The sequence below is a fragment of the Nanorana parkeri genome, unplaced genomic scaffold, assembly GCF_000935625.1.
Source record: "Nanorana parkeri isolate BGI_ZX_2015 unplaced genomic scaffold, ASM93562v1 scaffold516, whole genome shotgun sequence".
In the NCBI taxonomy this organism is placed as follows: Eukaryota; Metazoa; Chordata; class Amphibia; order Anura; family Dicroglossidae; genus Nanorana; species Nanorana parkeri.
The window spans coordinates 964,549-987,518 of NW_017306784.1; the positions used below are offsets into that span (position 1 = coordinate 964,549).

General features: G+C 39.7%; 1 protein-coding gene across 1 annotated transcript; it reads right to left on the bottom strand.

Moving 5' to 3' along the window:
- Positions 1-3,720: 3,720 nt before the first annotated feature.
- On the bottom strand, positions 3,721-20,582 carry LOC108790952 (complement decay-accelerating factor-like). Its single transcript, XM_018561315.1, has 5 exons — positions 20,573-20,582; positions 18,072-18,113; positions 11,268-11,364; positions 6,795-6,874; positions 3,721-3,905 (listed from the first exon to the last, which is right to left on the bottom strand). The coding sequence occupies exons 1-5, from the start codon at positions 20,580-20,582 to the stop codon at positions 3,721-3,723; spliced, it is 414 nt and encodes a 137-aa protein (XP_018416817.1).
- Positions 20,583-22,970: the final 2,388 nt, after the last annotated feature.

The following is a 22,970-nucleotide window of genomic DNA, read 5'->3' on the forward strand; positions in this document are numbered from 1 at the left end:
CATGTACAATAAAGTTTAATCATCAACTGAGACTTACTTAGACCATGGGGTTGATTTACTAACCTTATAAACACACCACGAACATGTATACACCTCTGTAGTGTGTTCCCTCCCAGCATGATCTATGGGTGGAATCTAAACACCTTTGTAGTGTGTACACACCCAGCAGGTGTGTTGTGCAAAGCCCTGCCCTGAATTGCAAGGTGATGTTGTGTAAATTAGCTCTATGTTGTGTTGCTTGCGTTGATGAATGCAGGAATGTAAATGCATGAGCTAACCATTTTTGTCTAAACTGTGAAGCAGCATTATATATGCATCATGTGCATGATTTTTCCATATATGGCATTAGTGGAAATATGCTTATAGAGACTTCTTGGTTGATAAATATGCTTTGCTGTGTAAAAATCACACGCACCTGGTGCGTGCGTGTGTTTAGGTTAGTAAATCACCCCCCATGTTTCAGCAGATTTGTTAGGGCAAAAACCAAACATGGTCCATGGGACTAGATATCCACACCTCCCTGCTATAGTGGGGATTACAAGAGAAACCAGCCCCAGTGCACATTTTGTAAATAAAAGGCAAAGATCTAAGATTCTTCACCACAGTGATTAGCTGGCCTCACTTTAAATTAATATTTAAGAAACTGTGGAGTTGCATACCTCCCATCATACACTTTTCTGGACAACATAACCAAATGTCTCCATAAAGGGGACATGTCACTATATATTTGCTATCACATAGGGGGCTTCTTACCCCCCTATGTAATAGCAATAAAGTTAAGTGTAAAAAAAGTTGAACAAATTTAAAGTCACATATAAAAAGAAATGTAAAAAACACAAAAAAAATATGTTTAAGTCCCCGGCCCCCATGTACACTCACATACAAACCTAAATACGCGTTGGGTGCGCCTACGTGCAAAAACAATGATTACACCACACATGTTACATATCACCGCAAAGGCCAGAGTGTGAGCAATAATTCTAGGGCCATCAATTACCGTTAACACTAAATTAATGAGCGGTTACAGTTTTTAAAGCATTGCTTATAATCAAATTTGGGTATGGCAGTTTTTGCGATTTCACGGGCGCACGCAATTTTAAGGCTTGACATATTTGGTGTCTATTTATCCAACGTGACCCAAACTTTTATATTTTACCAAAAATTAGGTAATAAGAAATGTTTTATAACATGACGTAGGGAAACAGGTTTTTTTTCATCATTTCTGTATTTTTTTCTTTATATAGTAAAAAAATACCACCAAAAGAAAGCTCTATCTGTCCCCCAAAAAGATATAAAATTAATTTCAGTATGGCATTGTATGACTAAATAAATTTCATTCAAAGTACCTAAATGATGTATACTGAAAAGTGGCCTGGACTGGAAGTAGGCTTTAACACCGCGGTCTTCAAGTAATTAAGGTAATTAAGAAACTACTTAAAGTTACAGATGGTAATTGCAATTAACACATTGTTGGGACTAATTGTTTTCTGCCTGGAGGTTGTATTTTACAGAAACGTTTTAGAGTTTATATAGAGCGAGGTTTTGTAGAGATGAGGGTCAAGCTGGTAAATCTAGTTCAGTCAATTCAAAATTCACACAGTTGGCAACATTTGAACATATATAGGTGAGACAGCTGAAAGGTGCAATATGCAATGCCAGTCATACATATAAGGGTGTGTCAAAAGTGTGTGTGTGCTCAGTAAAGAGCTTATGGCTTCACAGTGTATGGTATGGTATGTAGCTATACAGTGCACTAACCCTATTGTTCTGAAACTGTATTGTAACTGTACTGTCTCCACTATTTTGTAAAGCGCTGAGCAAATTGTTGGCGCTATATAAATCCTGTATTATAATAATAATAGTGAATTAGCTTTGCACTTGTATGTATAAAAAAATGTATTCCTTCAGTATATACTATAATAGATATTGGTCAATATGCATGCAACTAAATATTATTTTGAATTGGCAGTAAAAACTTTTTTTATATTATATACTTAGGGTCATATAGCTAAATGTGTATTATGGTAAACACATACAGGTGAGGCAATAGCCTACTCTATGCTGAGCTTTGGGTCATGGGAGGACACAGTATATGTCCTCCCGTGACCCTGAGGAGAACTATGGAAAAAAAAAACATTGCACCATAGTTTTCCTTTTAAGACGCAAATCGTATTTGATTTTGTGCAAAAATATATCAGTTGACTTACCAAGACACTTTGGAGGTTCGGGTTCCCAATGACTATACTCATTACATTTGATATTGTCAGATCCCCTCATCACAAAGTCTGCATTGCACATGAATACCACAACAGAATTCAAACTATATGGGCCTGATATTCCAGATATCTTTCTTGCATTGGTTACAAAGTGTATTATTGTGATTCTTTTTTTAACCACTTGTGTCCCCATGCCTTTTTCTCTCTATATCCCCCAGAGCCTTTTTTTTTGTTTCAGTGATGTGTCAGTTCTGCATAAAATATCTTCTTATTTTGTAGTCTACCCTAACATATTATAGTGTATATTTGTTTTTGTTTTTTTTGTGGTACAGTTATGGCTTTAATTTGACAGAAAATGTGGATACATATATTTAATTTCCTTGGTATTTATGGAGAATAAATAGCAAACAAATTTGAAAAACCAGTCGAGTCTTGTCTCTCCAAAATTACAGGGTTGTGGCATATGTCATGGACTTGGTAACATTCTAAAGTGTTTGTCTGGGCAGAAACAAAAAAAAGCAGTATACCTTTGCAATGCATACCCCATGCTTTCTCTCTTTAAAAATCCCTATTGAGTCTGCTATTAATCCAGTGAGACTTCCGCTAATGAGCTGACAATGCTGCGCCAGCAGCACTGAAATTCCAAGCAGTGCTGTAAGCCCTGCTTGAGTTTTTTTCCTGCTGGACTACAGAATGTTATGAAGATGAGGAGGAGTTGTGTTATGTAGTCCAGCAGTAGACAACTCAGGCAGGGCTGACTACGCTGCTTGGGATTCAAGTGCAACAGAGGCAGAATGTATTATGGATGCAATGCAATGTGTGTACATGGGCACCTACTGTTGTGCTGCATTGGGATGTCATTTCAAATAAATGCCACTGCTATGCACAGAGTGCTGTGCATTATTGTTTGCTGTAGTACCGTATTGTAAAACACACATTTTACCAAACATTACCGCAACGCAATAGTGTGAGGCCAGCCTTAAACTGAAGGTACTGCATGAAAAAAGCATTCCCTTTGTCTCATAAATAATTTGCATCTGCATGAACTGTAAGTAGCACCTAAATTCTATCTCCATGTACAAAGAAAACAAAAATTCCCTTGCAGTGGGGCAACTCCTGCAGTGCACAGCTTAACTCCTTTTTTCGTCTAGGGGTATGGTACTGTAAAACACTTTTACGTACCTGATCCATGTTCCCCTGTCGGTTGGCACTCACTTGTTTGCCCTCTGCTCCAGCTTGTGGACTGCCCCTCGCTATGGGCATCAAATCTAATGACACTAGTGGGCCTTCAACAGCCAGAGAGGAGGGGGAAATAGGCTGTGGGTGCCGGTTTTAGATCCAGTGGGAGATCAGGTAAGTAAAAGTGCTTTACCAAGGTCCCCTAGACAAAATTAGTAATTAACATTTGCAGTGCAAGGACAGATTTTTTTTTTCCAAATGGAAAAGTAAGGACATTTTCGATATTTGTGCAATATTACTTTACAATACATAGATATGTATATCTCTAACCTTTGCACTTAGGGGCCTCTGAACTCCATTGTCCATCCTCCTTACATGATATGGACTTTTCACCTATAAGTGCCAAATTTCCTTTACAGGAGTATGTTACAGAGTCAAGATAGGTATATTCCTCTTTAAAAGGATACATTTCACCATCGGTGATTTCTGGTGGAGATGGGCATAACTGAACTGAAATCAAACAAATAAGAACCTGTATTAAAAATGTACATTCTACTTAAAACATTTTCAAATTCCTAATGAATTAAACACTGTGGTGATAAAAAAATGAACAATTTACCATGCCTGATACATTAATCTAGAGCGAAATAAATCTCAAACTAATATTTCTGTAAAATAAATCCAAACACAGTACAGTTAATGGTAATAACAAGCCAGAAATTTTGGATAAAATAGGGAAGGATTACTAGAAACACTAGTAGGTTACTAAAATAGGTTACAATATACTCTGTTCTCTCTGACATTTCCAGTATATATGATGAGTAGAAATAAACATATTTTTACTACAGGCAAGTGATCATTTGATCTTTTCCCTTATAGTTTGAAAGAAAGCTTAAAAGGAACCTGTACTGAAACTCTATCATTGCAGTTTATGATTGCTGGCATCATTCTGAACAAAGTTATCTGCTCGATTACAATGCCTAGCCTCTAGTATCTGAATCACTGTCCAGGATAAGTATATGGCTAGTGAAACAGGAACTCTTGATCTGCATATTACACCCAGGTCATTGACAGGAGAGGTTGAAGTTGTTGTATCACAACATACTGTATATAGCTAGTATATTTGTAAAGAGAGGACATTAGCAATCACCTATATATTCCTATCAGCACTAGCCAGGGTGAGAATAAGCAGGTGGCTTTGTTCCCTCCCCGCTAGCGAAATGTTTGACCATCCCATGGGTGTATGAAACTGATTGCATAAAAAAAGCTAAGAATATTGTGTGAAGTAGCTATTCATTCAAATCACATCTGTCAGAATTAGGGTTTAGTGCAATTAAGAGTTTTTCATTTTCCAAAGTTTTGCTAAAACGCTTTGACGTTTTTGGGAAAAAAACTACCGTATGGTTGTTTTAAAGAATGCAATGGGTTTAAAATTGCTCCTGATGGTTAGGGAAACTCCTAACATCCCGGACCTGCTCTTATGCCAAAACATTAGCCCCTCGTTAGCTGAGAATTTGATGGTATATATTGAAAAGGGGAATCCAAATCCTAACCTTCATTCAAGTTAACAAAAAAGTGGTAAACCAAGCCATGTATTTGTTAAAGCAAATTTCACTAAAGCAGTCAGCATGGTATTAGTCTAAATCAAATCACCCTGCTCATCTCCAGTCAGAAGGTGATAGATCCGTACAAACATGGCGGGAGGCATCTATATCATACATTACATAGTTCTGATCGGTGCATCTGTAAGCTACACTCTGCATTATGTACTCTTGATACAAGTGTTTGTTACCTTAACAGTTAGTAGTCCCCAACTATTTTTGCTTTAAAACGGTTAATTGGGGTAGAAAAGCAGCATAATACAACTATGCTACTCCCCAGAAAGGGGCCATAAAAGTGATATAGTTATCAGATAGAAATACACACTTGAAAACTGACATCTACATAGAGAATTTATCCTATATCCAAACTAAAGGTATACACAACAAATTAATTGTTCAGCGGACATGTAAACCCACAAACAAATTGCTTCGTTTTGAACCCATTCAGGTATTTCTGTCTTTCTTTTTGATTTCAGATCCAAAATCTTATTCGGTTCCTTATTCGGATTTTGGATCGTTTTCGAAACAGTCACATGAGTGTACCTGTAATGCAACCCCCAACAGACAAAAAAAACCATCTGATTGGCCAGAAAACATGTCCGCATTAGTTTCCCTTTGAACGAAATTTGGATTTCGGAATTCAGATTTATGCGCATTCTAACACGTTAGAATTTGGAAAATTTGGATGTTTTTAAATGTCCTACTTTCACGAAATTCGTACGAATATCCATTTGGAAGGAAAATAAATTTACATGTCTATTGTTCAGTCATGTTCAAAGATGAATGCATTAGCACTCATCTAAATTATTACATAGGCATTAAAAAAAACTATGCATACATGGCAACCTCGACATAGTGGGCACCCTTAAAAAAATGACATTGTGTTGCAATTGGATTACATTGTGTTACATTGTATTCAAGTGATAAAACCAGAGCTGCCATACTTTATCAAACTTACTTTTATCTTATGAGGTAAACTGTTTCACATATTGTGTACATAACAGGTTAAGACCATTATACTAAGTAGTAACAAGTAATATGACTAGACATTTATTAATCTCATTTGATAAAGTCATACAGATCAATTTTAACACATGTTTTCAAAGATGAAAGCAAGGGAAGAAATCATATAACCAGGATAACAAACCAATGACTCAACTGTAAGGTTCCTAGTGGATCCAGTCTTAAAACTGGGGTACCGTATGCCAGCAGGAAAGGAGTTAATAATTGTTTTCTTGTATCCTACTGGCTACCAAAGCATAAAGGAGAGAAGTACAGCACATCACTCCGTTGATCAGCCAAGAGAGTAAGGTGCAGATCTTGCTCCCACTTCAAGAAAAATAAGGGAAGGAACCCCTCCTCCTGCTGAATCAAGGACTTATAAATCAGAGAGAAGGAATGTCGTACTGGTTCAGTTTGTGTTCACAAATGATCAAACTAGGTCGGAGAAGCCAGAGGCCAATCTCTGGGCAGCCATGAGAAGAGGAAATGTTTCAATTGGCACAACCACCAAGTATGCAAGGGGAAGCCACTAGCTCCCGAAGGGTCACATCAATTTTTCAACCTGCCATCGGATTCAAATCTTATGATAAATCAAACCTGAATCCCCAAATTATGTCTATTCACTCTCTTTTTGTAATCTATTCTTATTCTTGGAAAACTCTGCTCCCTGGAGTAGACATTCAGAACTGTTCCATTGACAATGTATACAAATGGGAGGTTGCTCTACACACATAAAACATTAAAAGGTTGAAATACTTAATATGAATACAATTCCTACATTTATATTTTAAATTACCTTCACATATAGGGAGCGCGTTACTCCAAGTGCCATCTGCTTGGCATTCTCTGTAGTTCCTCCTTCCTATCATCCTGTATCTGCATGATGTAAAAACAAAAATTAGTAGAGTGTAATTTTCGAACTTTTCAATTCGGTTCCCTGAAAAAAAAAAACTTTTGTAAGTGACTACCATGTGCAGTAAACACAAGTCATTTTTATAGAAGTAATTTTTCTTATTTCAGTACTTCATTTTAAAGAACTTACAATATTAATTTACATTTTCCAGGGAGCACTGCCTAAAATCTCTAGATCTGTGCCTTGTTCTTCAATGAAGTCACAGGGAGCTTCACATTCTGACCTGTAGGGATACGCTTCGGAGCAAGTTAAACATGAGTTTGATCTGAACCCAGTGTGTTCACAGTTCAGTAAGCAGGTGAAAAAACTGGCCATATTCTGCCAGCTGGTCCTCCTGAACCCCTGGCTAATGTTTGTAAAGAAACATCAACCAGATGTCTATAATTTTATGACAGCAGCTTTACTGTTTTAAAATTACAGTTCCCCGGTCGGCTTCTGTATGTGAACAAACAGCAAGTATGTCAAATATGGTCATGATCATATTAGGTCAACGAAGTCACCCAACATCCTCGTCCATTTTTTTGACATACAGCAGCCAACCTGTTATCTGTTATTTGTGACGGGAGTAGCAGTAAATATAATCAGGCATGGTGGGTCATCGTGTTAGAAGGTCATTGTGATTGACATGATTTTACATTGCTGGATAACATGATTGCTGCTGGTTTTACATAGGGGGCTGTGTTTTTTCTTTTTTTTTTTCTTTCAAATAAAGGACTTTTTTCACAGTGTGGGTGTTTCTTCTTACTTTTTCTCTTTTAACTATTAATGGGTAGCAAAGATACTATTTACAGTATCTTGTATATGCATTACCCCGGGAAATGGGTGAATATCCTGTGGCACCCTCATTCTGAAGAGAGCTTCTGATCCAGATTCTGATAAGTATCCCCTGCAGACACCCACATCCCTTTTTGGGGACAGGTTGTGGGGATGAGGCTCTTGCTATTGCTGCCCCACAAGGTGTCTTGCAAGGGGGAAGGGTCATGACTATACACTGAGTGGCCAGATTATTATGACCACCCCATCAGTACTTCGTTGGGCCACGAGATGACTCCACGAGATGACTTCGTTGGGCCGCCTCGTGACTCCCCGAGATGTTGAAAGGTGATTTGAGGAATCTGACACTGCACTGTTGCCCTTCTGTTGTCTTGTACCAGTCTTGCCACTCTCCGTGCTGCCGTAACATTGACTAGTCGCTGACGGCCACAATTCGCATGTTCAGACCCAGGTTTTCGGCTGACAGTCCAGTCTTTGAACACTTTAACAACAACTGCTCTTGAACATTTAACAAATTCTGCTGTTTTGCTCATACTCGCTCCATGGCTCCGAGCGCCAACAATCATCCCATGTTCAAAGGCTGTTAAATTGCGTTGTTTACCCATATCTTCAGAAAAAATCACTTCTACTGTCGTGGTAAACAATCTGCTTCCCTATTTATAATGGTCTGGCCCTCTAGCAACTGCAGCGCGAAATTATAGATAATTATAGCTAATTTGCCTACAAAAGTCAGGTGGTCATAATAATCTGGCCACTCAGTGTATATGGTAAATGATGTTACCCACAATCCCAATCTGTTTACGAATGGGAACTTACATAGTTACATAGTAGTTAAATAAAAGTTATGGTTGATTAAAGACACAGGTCCATCGAGTTCAACCTATGTGGTTGTGTGTGAGTTACTAAGATATAGTTACATAGTTGTTAAGACTGGTCAGGGATTTGCCATTCTATCTACTGCGGTAGCATTGTGTCATTCTGTCTACTATGGTAGAACTAGTATTAGTGCGGTGGTAGTGTTACCGCCCCAAAATGAAAAATCCCTGGCTGGTTTGTTAGTGCATTTCACAATAATGTACCAGCATGGCAACCTAATGCTCCCGTCAATATTCATCTGCTGCCAGTCGCGTCACAAATTACAGATTTCCCTCTGTATGTAAATAAAGGAACCAGGGATTATGGGTGAGGTCATTGACCAAATATGATCTAGCACATCACCCAGGATCACCAACCTCTTTGTTTACAAACAGAAGCCTGGGAGAAGGGGGGAAATCTGTCATTTTGCTGCTAAATAATTAATTCCCTGGTTTGTTTACAAACAGAAGTTGGACACTGTAGGTATCTGACATTTTGTGGCAGTAGTGCTACCACCACTTAAAGGAGAGCTATAAGGTGAGTGATTTCCAGCCGACGTGACAAAGAAGCTATCACAGGTCGGCTCTATTGATCGGGAAGTGAGCGAATGCATACTGTCGTTTGCTCACTTTCCGATCTTCTCCCTGCAGAGAGCAGTGACTGTCAGCCACCGCTCCCCGCAGGGATCCCCCCCCCCCCAGCGCTGACTGGAGGAACGGATGTGGAGGGGGCAGACACAGCTGGCTCTGCCTCTAGATCGTGCTTCACTCACGCAGCTGGGTGGATCCAGATAGTATTGTCGGGATCCGTCCTGGCTGCGGCACTCTCTGTATAGTCCGCTATATACTGGGTTACGGGAGGAGGTTAGTATATGTCCTCCCGTGACCCTAAAGAGAAATATAGGGGAACACACTTACCCCATAGTTGCCTTTTTAATGACACTGTTTGTGAAAAATGCCACTTTTAAAGGATTAGCAAGTTTTAGGCAATCCCAGAGCATGTTATGTTTAAGCATTTATATACTCTGACCCCTGAATTCTGCATAACTTCTGACCCCTGAACTCTGCGTTACTTACTCCTGACCCTTGAACCCTGCGTTACTTACTGCTGTGCCCTGCACTTTGTGTTACTTACCCGTTGACCCTTGCACTCTGTGTTACTTACTGCTGTCCTATGAACTCTGTTACTTACTCCTGACCCCTGCACTCTGCATTACTTACTACTGTCCCATGTGCTCTGCTTTACTTACTACTGTCCCCTGAACTCTGAGTTGCTTACTACTGATCCCTTTACCCTGCATTATTTACTATTGACCCCTGAACTCTGCAATATTTATTACTATTTCCTGCACTCTGCATTATTAACTACTGACCCCTGAACTCTACCTTACTATGGATTTCTAAACCCTGCTTACTACTTTGCTCTGAACCCTGCATTACTTACTACTGAGCTCTGAATCCTGCATTACTTACTACTGAGCTCTGAATCCTGCATTGCTTACTACTGAGCTCTGAACCCTGCATTACTTACTAATGTCCCCTGAACTCTGCGTTATATACTAATGACCTTGAACTCTCCATTACCTACTACTGATCTCTGAATGCTGCGTTATATACTACTGACCTGACTAAACCTTCATTACTTTTCATTAGGTCTTTGCGAACTTATCTCCTAAAAAAGTTTGCTGCACCCTGGTGATCTTGTGTAGGGTTTGTATCGTGTACAAGACATACAGTGTGAAGTGACACTAACTTTATTAGCTATGCCAACGGGTGTTCAGCAGGCAGGACCGCATTTTTCTCAATATCTTAATACCTTCAAGGCATCCCTTCTTATAATGCATGCATATCTTACCTCTTATTTTAAATCTGTTTATTATGTTTTTATATCTCAAATGCCTCTTGTTCCAAAAATCTGACCAATTGTTTGAGGGTGTTTTAAAAATGAAGGTTGTAGCTTGTAGGTGTGGCTACAAATGGTGTATGTTTCGGGTATAGTTAAAAGTAGTTGTGTTCAGTATGATGTCCCCAGATTGTTTTTTGAAAATCTGGTAACCTTACACTAAACAGCTATTCTTTTCAGAGTACATTCTTATTTAGAAATGTTCTTAAGGTTCCTGTCACACAGGTGTACATCAGTCATCTTTTTACCCATGATTTGATGGATCAAAAATGGATTGCAATGTATACCTAGGGACAGATCCTGAGCTCCTGTTTAAATTTGTTTACATCCATTTATATCCGGGTCTGTTCAGGTTCATCAAACCAAATGAAATAAGCTTGAATCCAGGTCCGCTTTCGTGGACCTATACAGATGTCAGCAGATATCAACAGATGCACATATGTTTACATCTGGCTGCCCATAAGGATTTCAGGGGTCCGAATTACATGGATGTGACAGTTTCTGTTCTGATCCGACGCAACAGGGAATCAGTCTATATCCCCTGCTGAGACCGAACAGGAGCACCCATGCGAAAGGGGCCTTAATGAGTCTTGTCTTTTTTAAGCTGTACATGGTAGAAAAAGTGTATTTTTGCTCATTTAAGCATTGAAGCAGAGAAGAGTCTACTAATATCGCCTGTAGACTCCTCTACCATAAAAGTGTTTTGTTTTTTTGAGGGAAGACTTTTCTAATCTGCTTACTGCTTGCTGAATTGAAGCAACATTAATAAACATCTGCAGGATATTTACATCATTTTGTTATACTGATTATGAATATAAATCTTACCCTGCATTACAAGTATATGTTACTTTAGAGCCAAAAAGAAAGTTCTCAGCTTCCATGTCTGCATTTTCTACTTCCCCGGGATTACCACATTGTCTACCTAAATTAAATAAAACACAAAAAAAAACACAAAACCGCAGTATTTAAAATACCTAATTCATGATCTGGTCTATGTATAACAGGGCTATTTAAACTTCCACACATATGTGTATCAGACAGACACTGTACATTTTTATAGCCCCAAACTTTCCCTGTGTAGGACCCAAATCTATGTGTCTCGTCAGTTGTAGCCTTTTAGGTCTAATGTATATATTTGAATAAATGTACTTTTGTCTACCAACATTTTATATTTTATTGGTTAGCAAATAGCATATTTTCAGCATTAAGGTTAGTTAACTCACTAGTTTTTTTTCTAGTGCCCATGTGTCCTTTTTTACTCAGACAAAAGCCAGATAAATAAGAAAGAGAAAATGGGTGCTATGGCCAAAAACAGTGGGGATGATGATGTCAATTATGTATTTTTTATAAACAATCAGCTGATGGTCAGGAGAAGGGGACAAGATCATTTTACTTATTTATTTAAAGCAGAATGCAAGGTAAACATTTCTGTTTACATCCATTTATATTTCTTAAACATTTTATTAACCCTTGCAGTGGGGCTCCCCCCGCACTGCAACGGTTAAGTGCTGGTTTTTGTCTAGGGTCAAAAATAACAAAAGTTATATTCACCCGATCCTCCGAGCCAGCTTGCTCCTAGACCGGTCCCTAGAGCCTCTCTCCCCCTCCATTGCAGTGGTCTAAGGTCCTGAGTCATCACATTCTATACACAGGACACCAAGGGGCATAACATCGCTGCAGCAGAGAAGGAAATAGGCAGGAGAGAGTGATGTCACAGCCGGCCATCTCCGAGGAACGGGTGAGTATAACTGTTATTTTTCACCCTAGGCAAAAACCAGCACTTAGCCCCTGCAGTGCGGAGGTAGCCCCACTGCAAGAGTCGATACATTTTTTTCCCTGGGGGTTGTAAAAATCCAGCTAGAAGGAATTTATTGGAAGCATCTCCTACACCTATCATCAGCCATTGCAGCTCTCTACTGCCAGAGTTTCTAATTCATTATCTTTTATTGAGTGGGTAGGTGAATTTGTTAGATTTTTAAACAGGGTATTTGTCTTTAGCAAGTTATGTTTGATTGCATTTAATACCCTAAGCTCATAGGAAGTGGAGTGGTGCTGCATTGCTGGATCAGTAGGGAACAGTACCAGGGATCAGCTATATATAGCAGCCGGGCCTGCTTTTTTTAAAAGTATTATTATCCGTATGATGGCGCCGCTAATCACATAGGTTTTGTTGAGAAGAATGTCACCAGCACAAAGAAAATCCTTTCAGGATCACCAAAAGTTCATTTTATTTGAACAATTGTCAATTGGAAGCAAGCGCTTTCAGGACCGTGCAGGGTCCTTTAATCAAGCTTAACATCAAAAAGGTATACCACTAGGGCCGGATTTCCCACAAGGCCAACTGAGGCCCGGCCTTGGGGCAGCAGGGAGTAGAGGGGCAGCAGGGGTGTGGAATTCCTATCCCCGACACCCAGGACATGCAGTTCTGGGCACTGGGCGGGTAGTTGTTTTCTGCATTTAGCCTTGCTTTGGGCAAGCAGGGCTAAATGTACAGCGGGGAAGCCGCCGCTTGTTTTGTACAAGTGATCTTGGCATTGTCGCCGAGATCACTTGTATGCACCCTGCATACAGGGGGGCGCATTGAGGAACCTGGCATTGGGGCAGCAGAGAGAGGAAAGCCGGCGCTGTATACCACATCCAACTTCTTGTTCTGCCCTCACATCTTCCTCAGGGTTCTTGGTTTAAGTAGTGAATTGCAAATACTGTTGTCCCCATTGATGAGTTTGTAAACTGCAATTATGTAATCTCTTAAGCGTCTCTTCTCTAAGGAGAACAAATTTAATTTATGTAGGCATTTATGATAACTCAGACTACTGAAGGAAACTGAGATATTGAAGGAAAAAATAAAAAAAATGTTAACCGCTTGAAAGTACAGCACTACAACAGATATATTTTTAGCTGGCTCTATTTGTATGGTGTCCCATATTGGATGCTGCAAAAGGTGAAGCTGGTTCTATTTGTACAATGCCCCATATTGGCTGCTGTAAAGCAAAGAGCAGTATTTGTCCAAACTTTAGCGGTCTTGTTGAGGATTTTAGCAAAACAAATGATTATCCGCGCTATAGTGCTCTACCCCAAACTCCTCAATAACACCCTGTTGACAGCTTCAGAGATAGAGAGAAGCTATATAAACTTCTCCCACAATATATTAAACAAAAGACACTGCGCTATCTCTAATATTAAACTCTAAGTGCATTACCAAATGTTCACTCCAACTTATATATAGTCTATATAAAAATATTCCCAAAATTGATATGATCAAAAATAAATGTGATGAAATCCTCGTGTTCACTTTCTTTACATCAGTGAGACAAATAATCATTGCATATAAAGTTCCACAATCACTCGTGACTTCTGTGCTTCAATTCCTCGTTAAAAGAATGGACGCACAGAAGTCACGAGTGATTGCGGAACTTTATATGCAATGATTATTTGACTCACTGATGTAAAGAAAGTGAACACAAGGATTTCATCACATTTATTTTTGATCATATAAATTTTGGGAATATTTTTATATGGACTATATATAAGTTGGAGTGAACATTTTGTACAATTGTCACTAAGTTTATGCACTTAGAGTTTAATATTAGAGATAGTGCAGTGTCTTTTGTTTAATATATTGTTGAGGATTTTGTAAGAGAGGAAACAGCAGAGATGTTTTTTTTTTCAGCACAGAACATATTTGAAATGTATTTTCATCACCTGTTAACTATAGAAAAACTAAATATGAAACTTACGTTGACAATTTATTCTAGGAAGTAACCATGTGCCATTATCCTGACATGTTGCAATAGTTATACTTCCACGATTACGTGTATATCCAGGTCGGCAACTGAAAGTAACTGTTGAACCCTTAGGGAATGTAGTCTGAGCCAGAGATGAATCTGTAGGTTGTGCATAATCCATTCGTGGCGGAGAACTGCAGAAATTTGCTAAAATCACATATAATATTTAATATATATTTATCTGTATATTTATACATTTCTATATATAATTTTTGGTAACAGATAAAAATGTGTTATTATATGTACAGATTACTTTTATGATCCCAGTTTTACAGAATACGTGTTTTATCAACTGTTCACTTACCTGTACATATGTACGTAAAATATTAAATGCAAACAGATACTAATATATCTCTTAATACTCCTATAGCCCATGGGGCTGAATGAGACAGAGAAACTACAGTAGTGTATGTCTAGCACTACCTTTATGTTTTATTACGGCTGCAGCCTTAGTTTTCTGTGCACTGCTTCACTGAACCTCTGGTCAGGTTACTTCATTTACAGCCCCTCTGGCTGAGATTCCTGGGCGCCAAAGTTTCCATACTCCACCGTGGCATTGCCATGCACTGCCACAGTACGTATGTACAGGTAAGTGAACAGTTCGCTAATAATAATAAAACTAAAGGAAAAACCTTCTGTGCTAATGTTAAAGAACCTCAGCAACCAGCACCCTAACTAAATATCTAGCCTGAAAAATGTGTACAATTAAAATTGTGAAGCGCACACACTGTAGTGTGTTTATTTGTATACTTTTTTATCACATTATATTAAATGTATTTGTAGTATTTTTGAACAATGCACTGGATCAAATCAGAGGTATATTTTTTTTTTGTAGTGTCAGATCGGGCTAAGTTTGAACGTATTTATTACTTATAGTGCTGCACCATTGCAAGTATATACAATATTCACAGTCTACTTAATGATCATCACAACTCTTAAAGGTATCCCTTGTGAATGGAAGAAAAGAGGTTTAATCTGCAATTAAAGAAATTTATGTCTAAGACCTGTAAAGTGTAGATAAGGAACTGGTTTTAGAAGAAATAGTAGGTTGTTACAAAAAATGTGTTGGGTGCTTTGTAGGGTTGCACAGATACCAAGTACAGTACTCTGTACAAGTACAAGTACCGATGCTTTGAGCTCCAAGACTAGACTAGAGAAAAATTCAAAAATTAGGAGGCGGCTGTCATTTGTAAGGAGCACACGGAGCTCCTGGGATTTGTGCATCTCTGTTTTAATGTACGATTTTTTTTTATAAATATAAATAAAGGGATGCACAGATACCAGTTTTGCGAGTACGAGTACTGGTACTTGCCGAGTACTTACGAGTACGAGTACTGATACATTTTTGTTTATTGTCTAAATCAATACAGACTAATGGTTTCAGGACAGTGGTAGAGTGCCAGAGCCAGGTCCCAGCTGCAACCGCTGCAACCCTGGTAGTATCTGTGCATCCCTAGTGCTTTGTAATACAAAAGCTTTGTAAAAATATGTACAGTAGTAAATACAATAAATTCAACAAATTATCAAAACATCCCCATTCACACCTATGCAATGCGTCATCCAAACAGTGTCACTTGCGATTCCCGTATCGCACACTTGTTCAGGGCAGCTTAGGTTAGAATGAAATGTTTTCACAAACAAAATTGTACCGCACTTTAAAGGGGTTTCATCATTATACCGAGCTGATGTCATCTGCACAAAGAAAGCTTATTCAAAAAACAGTAATATCACTTGAGTTTACAAAATGTGTCAGGAAGAGACCAGGTGCCATTGCTCAAGCACATTGCCTTGCTTTCAGCGCCAGGAATTTTTACATAATTGGTTTTGCATTCGTAAGTAACAATTGATTCGATAAAGAAGAGGCTCTGACCAAGAGAAGCTTCATCAAGCTCTGCATGTGGAATGTTTGGTGGAGTACTACAGAATACTGTCAAAACAAAAGGACATATTGGGAAATTGAAATCACTCATAATTAAAAGGGAGTTAGAAACAACAGGGAGTTCCATGTGTGTTCCTTTACTGAGTCAAGAATCTTGTTTCAGGAGGCACCTATTATTTTTTACCTAAAAAAACCTGCTAAATTCTATCCTTTCGCTGCTCTAACCAAAACTAGAAAGAGATTCCTGCTTTAATTGCTAAGGGTTAAATTAAGAGGTTGGATTAAATGTTCATTTTAGGTTAAGATTGAGGGCACGTGTAAGGGAAATGTAATGGGTGTCTAAGACCAAATGGCTGTATTAGTTTCCTTTTTTGTTCCCTTTATTTTCACCTGCTGACCCTGCCCTAGGGTGACAATGCTCACCATGGATGAGCAAATCTTCCTGGGTTCGGTTTTAGAATTTTTTCTCTAATTTGGCTTGACGTTCACAACCCCATTGAAATCTATGAGAGGTGAATTTTGTTATACAAATCAAACCAATTTTAGTGCTAATAAGGAAGCTATTGTCAAACAAAATGGACAGGAAGCTAGGCACTGCCATGGAAAATATGTGCCAATGCTAAAATTGAATCAAAAGAATACCAGGGAATGGGCAGATGGTCTTTTCATGCGGCTTCAAGGCCTACATTGAAAATACACAGATTCTATAAATTACGGGCTACAGTTCTTGTACTTAGTGTTTTCTTTCTTTTAAATGACGGAGCAGTGTGCTTTGAACAAAAGGTAGCTCCAAGTACAGATGGTCAGAATCAAGTGAATTATCACCCCTGAAACAAAGGTCACTTTTGGGAATGCAAAGAAAATGCTACAGATGGGCCAGCAGCTAAACATGACTAGAGAGCTCAATTCAACCACAAACTTGAATTAAATCCAAACATCCCCCAATAATGGGAACATAAAAGGCAGCAATTAGGCTGATTGCTCAAAGAGCTAGCAGTCAGAATTCAAGTAAAGTAACTGACCCTAATGTCTCCCTGTACAGTTTTTTAGATTTCTCTACAGCAGCTTCAGTGCAGTCACTATTGCTGCTCTGTACCCCCCTTTTCTAGGGAGGGAACGGAGCAGCAATACATTATGCCTTGAAAAAACTTGCCTGCGTTGACAATTGACAGAACCTCAAATTTTTTACTTTTATGAGCCCAGAGTAGCCGCGACTCTGGACCTCATTCCTAAAGCTCAGTCACTGTACTAAATCTATGGAGGAGCAGTGTTATCACCTTAGGACAGGACGACAGGTTAACTGCTCACTTTGGTCTAGTGAGGAAAATACAATTATACTTGCTCAATCCACTGTGACAGCGCTAACTATGTCCCTCGGCATCCTCATGTCCTATACACAGAGTATAGAACATGATGACTCAGGGACCTTAGACCGCTGCAGCAGAGGGGGAGTAAGCCTGGAAGGACTGGTTTAAGTGCAAGCCAGCTCAGGGGATTGGGTGAGTATAACTTTTTATTTTCCTCCCTAGACCAAAACGAGCAGTGTGGGGGTAACCACAATGGAAGGGTTAATAAATGTTTTGCCTGGAGTTCTGCTTTAAGGTTTACATACACTTTAAGTGTGGTCATACACAGCGATTTTTGGGCAACTTCAGCCACTGTCAATCAGCTTTCTATTTAAAATATGAACAAACTGATCAATCCATCCCAAAACAAACAGTTTCTACTTAAACCATGAAATGGTCAAAACAGTTTGTTTCCTTGATCCATCTAAACATTTAAAAGCTGGTTTGTAGTTGAATTTGCATGATAATTCTTATGCGCGTGGTTAGCATAAAGGTTCTGGACCCCAAAAACCAATGTACTGTATCCAGTACTCAGTTTCTGGATCCAGTATCTACTTTATAAAAGCACTGCTCTGTGGCAAAGGACACATGTAATCCAAATAAAAGAAAATTAAAATACCGAAGATGTCAGTAGATTTGTCTTCTTTTTCTTCAAAATCATCTATAAGGCATAAGAAAAAAATAATAATCTGCAAGCATTCCTTTATTGAGAGTAAATTTCATAGTATATAAAATAATAATGATGTTATAATGTAGTATGATGTAATAGTTTGACCTCATTTTTCATGACATATTTAGGGGATTACTGTATGCACAAAAGGGTGAAGGGTTTGGAGAAGGCAGGAGAAGTGAACAATCTAGGACAACATAGCTGAACTGGAAAGTGAGCTGAATTGGAGAATTTTTCCAAATCGGCTATTTTGGCCTAAATTGTTCACTTCTCCGGCCTTCTCCAAACCCTTCACCCTTTTGTGACTAACCCCCTTAGACGTGTGTTTTTGTTTTTGTTGGACAAGTGTGATACCCAGAGTAAATCCTGATGACCTCTTTCCATTATACTGCACACAAGCATTCCTAGCCCCTAAAACATTTTTTTTAATACTGCAGCTTACTATATACAAAGCAGTCAGAGTTGAATTGATTAAAAGCCTAACTCTAGCCAATGGCTTTAGATCATTTAGGATGGAATAGGAGGAATAAAAATTGAGTTCAGGTTTTTGGGGTTTTTTTTTTTATTTCTGTCTTTGACCCTATTGGTGAGATTTTTACCAGAATTTCTGTTTGATGCCTATACAAGAAATGAGGGGGTGCAGTTGTCACTGTAAGAGGAAAGCATGAAAATCGAACTCTAAAAACATAGAAGTTGTAATCCTCCTAATTCTGCTAAAAATGTGGTCTTATTAATGGCCCCTTTCATACGGTCCAGACAGGAAGGGATCCTCCTGATCGGAAGAGATGTCACCGCTGTGACATCCAAGTCTGTGCAGTTTTTATTCCTTCATATTGCAATGTAGGAAAAATCTGACTTTAACGAACCCATGTTCATGGCCAGCCGGATCTAAAAGGACTGGGATCTGTTTACATTTGGTTACCCCTGATCTGACACGATCAGGTCCAACAAAACAGACCTCTGATCCATTTGTTTTTCCAGTCCTAGCCAGAGCTGGGGATAACTGGATCAAAACGGACATCTGTCCATCCATTTAGATCTGGCTGCCCATAGACTAACATTGGGCTTTCCGATCAGCACCGCCTGAAAAACTGACAGGCAGACCTGTTCGGAAAGCCCATGTAAAAGGGGTCTATGTCTTTGTTTATGTTCAAAATTAGCCCGGAATGGAGTTTAAATCAAAGTATTGTAAGGTTTCCACCTAAACACACCCTATACAGGAAGGAATACCTCTACTCAATTAATAAACTTTACAGAAATATTACAAAAACAAAACAAACAAGGTACATTCATTGAAATAATTTAAAATGGGATGGGCTTTGTATTGTGTGTGTGTGTGTGTATATATATATAAGTATATATAATATATATAAACATACATACATACATGCATACATACTGTACATACATACATACATTATATATAGAGAGAGAGAGAATTCCCAGCTGAAGCAATTAGTTGCTTATTATTAATTTTATTATACAGGATTTATATAGCGGCAACAGTTTGCACCGCACTTTGCAATATAGGGAAGACATTACAATCGCAATACAATTCAAGACAATCCTATCCCACCGCAACCTAACCACTCAACCATCACGTTCTCAAACAATTAATTTCCACACAGCTACCACCTCTTGTATCACTTGCCCCTCCCTTTTAGATTGTAAGCCCTCATGGGCAGGGCCCTCCTTACCATCTTGTCTTGAATTGTATTGTAACTGTAATGTCTTCCCTATATTGCAAAGTGCGGTGCAAATTGTTGGCGCTATATAAATCCTGTATAATAATAATAATCTTGTGGAATGATAAGTACATATTGAGAGATGGAAACATTAAGTCTCAGCAAATGGCAATTTTGTTTAGTATGCTGTTCAATTCCTTATGCCAGCTTGAGCACGTAAAATTAAACCTTATCATTTCAAAACTTATTTTCTTCCATCTTTTGACTGATTGAGGAGTTTCTTTTTTTAAGATGGAGAATGTTTTTTTAAAAACATTTATATCAATTGTTTGTCCTAGTACCCCCTAGCTCCTAATCTTAATCTCAAGTCATGTGCTTGTCTCTCGAAGTCTCTGTGTAACAAATTTATCTTGCCACCCCCTGAGAACGGGGTTCGGCACCACCCTCTCCCACAACGTCACACTGCTCCTCCTTCCTCCAGCTGACTGTCGGCTTAAAGCGAGATTTGAAGTTGCTCAGTGTCCTGGTAATGTTGTGGACACTGAGCAATCTCTCTATGTTGTCACACTGCTCTCCATGCTGAAGAGACTTCCTTGCAGTCCCGTTATGCAGCCTTTCTGGTTGTACTCTGCATCCTGACTTACAGCCATTGTGTGTTTAACATACTTTCCAAGCCTGCAGCCACTGTGATTTATAGCCTGCCATCCTGGACTCCCACTCTGGATTAACTACTTGTGACTAGACTTGCTGATTCCAGGGAATCACCTTCATCCATCCTCGGCTTGCATGCTCTGAAGGACTTAAAGGAGAACTATGAGGTGAGTGATTTTCACTCATCCTCATAGTTCTAGCCGACCTGTGACAATTAAACTGTCACATGTCGGCTCAGTAGATCGGGAAGTGAGCAAGCACATACCCGCGCTCGCTCACCTCTCGATCCTGTCATTGCAGAGAGCCCTGACAGGGGAGGGACTGGATTCCCCCCTCCCCTGTCCGATCCTCCAGCGCTGACTGGCGGAACGGAGGGGGAGGGGGCAGGTACAGCTGGCAGAGCCAGCTGTCACTCACGCAGCTGGGCGGATCCAGACATAATTGTCGGGATCGTTTCAGCTGCGGCGTCTCAGTATACTGCAAGCTGCAGCTCGCTGTATACTGAGGTTTGGCTGACGGGAGGACGCTAGTTTGTGTCCTCCCGTTACCCTTAGGAGAACTACCGGGAAAAGCCCTGGCCCCATAGTTCTCCTTTAACCCCTCGCAGCAGTCACCTGATACCTAAATCTACAGCTAATCGCAATTATAGTTCTGTGTATAATAACACTGCAGCTGCTTACTTGCCTGTCGAATTCACATAGTATCAGTTATCCAGTACCGTTGAGAGGCTTATCACAGTGACTCATGTTAAAAATATACGCTTGTATCATATATGTGGGACTACATGTTGTGGACTCGGACATCAAGAATCCGACATATATCTGTCCCTGGGCCTAATTCAGTACAAAGTGTGCACACTATCAGTGAAGAAATAAAACACGCTGACACCGAGAGTCAGAGGAAAGATACTCACTACTGTATAGTGAGTATTAGACTGCTTCTCATGGAATATGTTGCGTTACCTGTATGAAGTAATACCGTTTCCAACATATATCTATTTATGCGACTTCCTCCTGCACATGCGTTTCTAAAGTGTGATGCATGTAATGCATGTCAGCCTGGTTATTTCATTTATACCTTCCTTGAAACGGATTAAACAGTACTGTATAATGTAATACAGATTACCTGTACCACTGTTCTGATTTTTACTTACCCAAAGGCATTGCATCACCAGCATACAGTACTATAGACTTCTACTATATTTAATTGGGAATCATCCACAACTCCCTAAAACCTGCAGTTTCCCAGAAGACCCCTGCTTCCATTGAATGTGCATCCATGTCCGCAGCTGTGATTCATAACGGGTAGCAACCATTACCTTTGCTAGTGTTACACTCTGACATTGTACAGTTCGTCCTAACTCAGAGATACTGTCCCAAAGCTATGCTGCATCAGGTGTCTAGGTTGGAAATGGTGTTTCCTGCAGTGTGTTTTCTGTGTAAATTGATGTATAGCCCATATGCTTCATTCTTGCAAATATTTATGTTCAAGAATGGGATGGGCTTTTTGTCCATCACAAGTACATTCTAAAGTCCTGTTGATTTCATTGAATGGCAAAACTAATTCTTTTAATAATTCCTCTTTTTTCCTGATGTACCTGTGACATGACAAAATGTGGCATAGGTACATGCATCAACAAGTCCTCAACAAGGTGAAGGTTTCTCATTCCCATAACAGGTTGTTATATGATGGGGCACATGTTGTGTCAATCACCAATGCCTGTATCTACAGGTAGTAGGACCCATTGAACAGGAACACATTATCCCTCAAAATAAAATGTAATAACGACACATGAACATATGTTTGACCACACTTGGCTCCAGTTCATCTAGAAATGTATTTGCTGTTTTAATTCCTTTATATAGGGTATTAATTAATAACGTTTAACATCTAGCCCTTCTTATACAGTTTCTGGTGGAACCAGGGCCGGCCTTAGGGGTGTGCGGGCTGTGCGGTCGCACAGGGCGCCATAGCAACATGGGCGCCTGGCGACCGGCACAGATTCAGTAAAAAAAACTTATTAATAAATGCCCGCGGGCGCCCCTCCGTGCGGGCGCTTGACAGTTTACCTGTCGGCTCAGCCAGGCAGCACAGCAGTGACAGTGTCACTGGCAGTCTATGAATGACTCATTAAGATGGCCGCCGCGACAGCACGGCGGCCATCTTTAAAACTGGACAAAGTACTGGCACTCTGGCAGGCCAGTCCACAGGCGGAATCAGGAGTCGGAGATCATCTTTACTGTGCGCCCGCGGGCGCGGCGCCCCTCCGTGCGGGCGCTGGATGGATCAGCTGTGGGCTCAGCCAGGCAGCACAGGCTGCAGTGACAGTGTCACTGGCAGTCTGTTGGTTACTCATTAAGATGGCCGCCGCTCAGCAACAGCGCGGCGGCCATCTTTAAATCTGGACAATGTACTGGCAGCCTGGCAAGCCACAGGCGGATTCTGCCGGAAAGACACGTGGGAGGCTGTCCTTGCCTTGCTATGAGGAGCGGGGATGAGGAGCAGGAGCTCA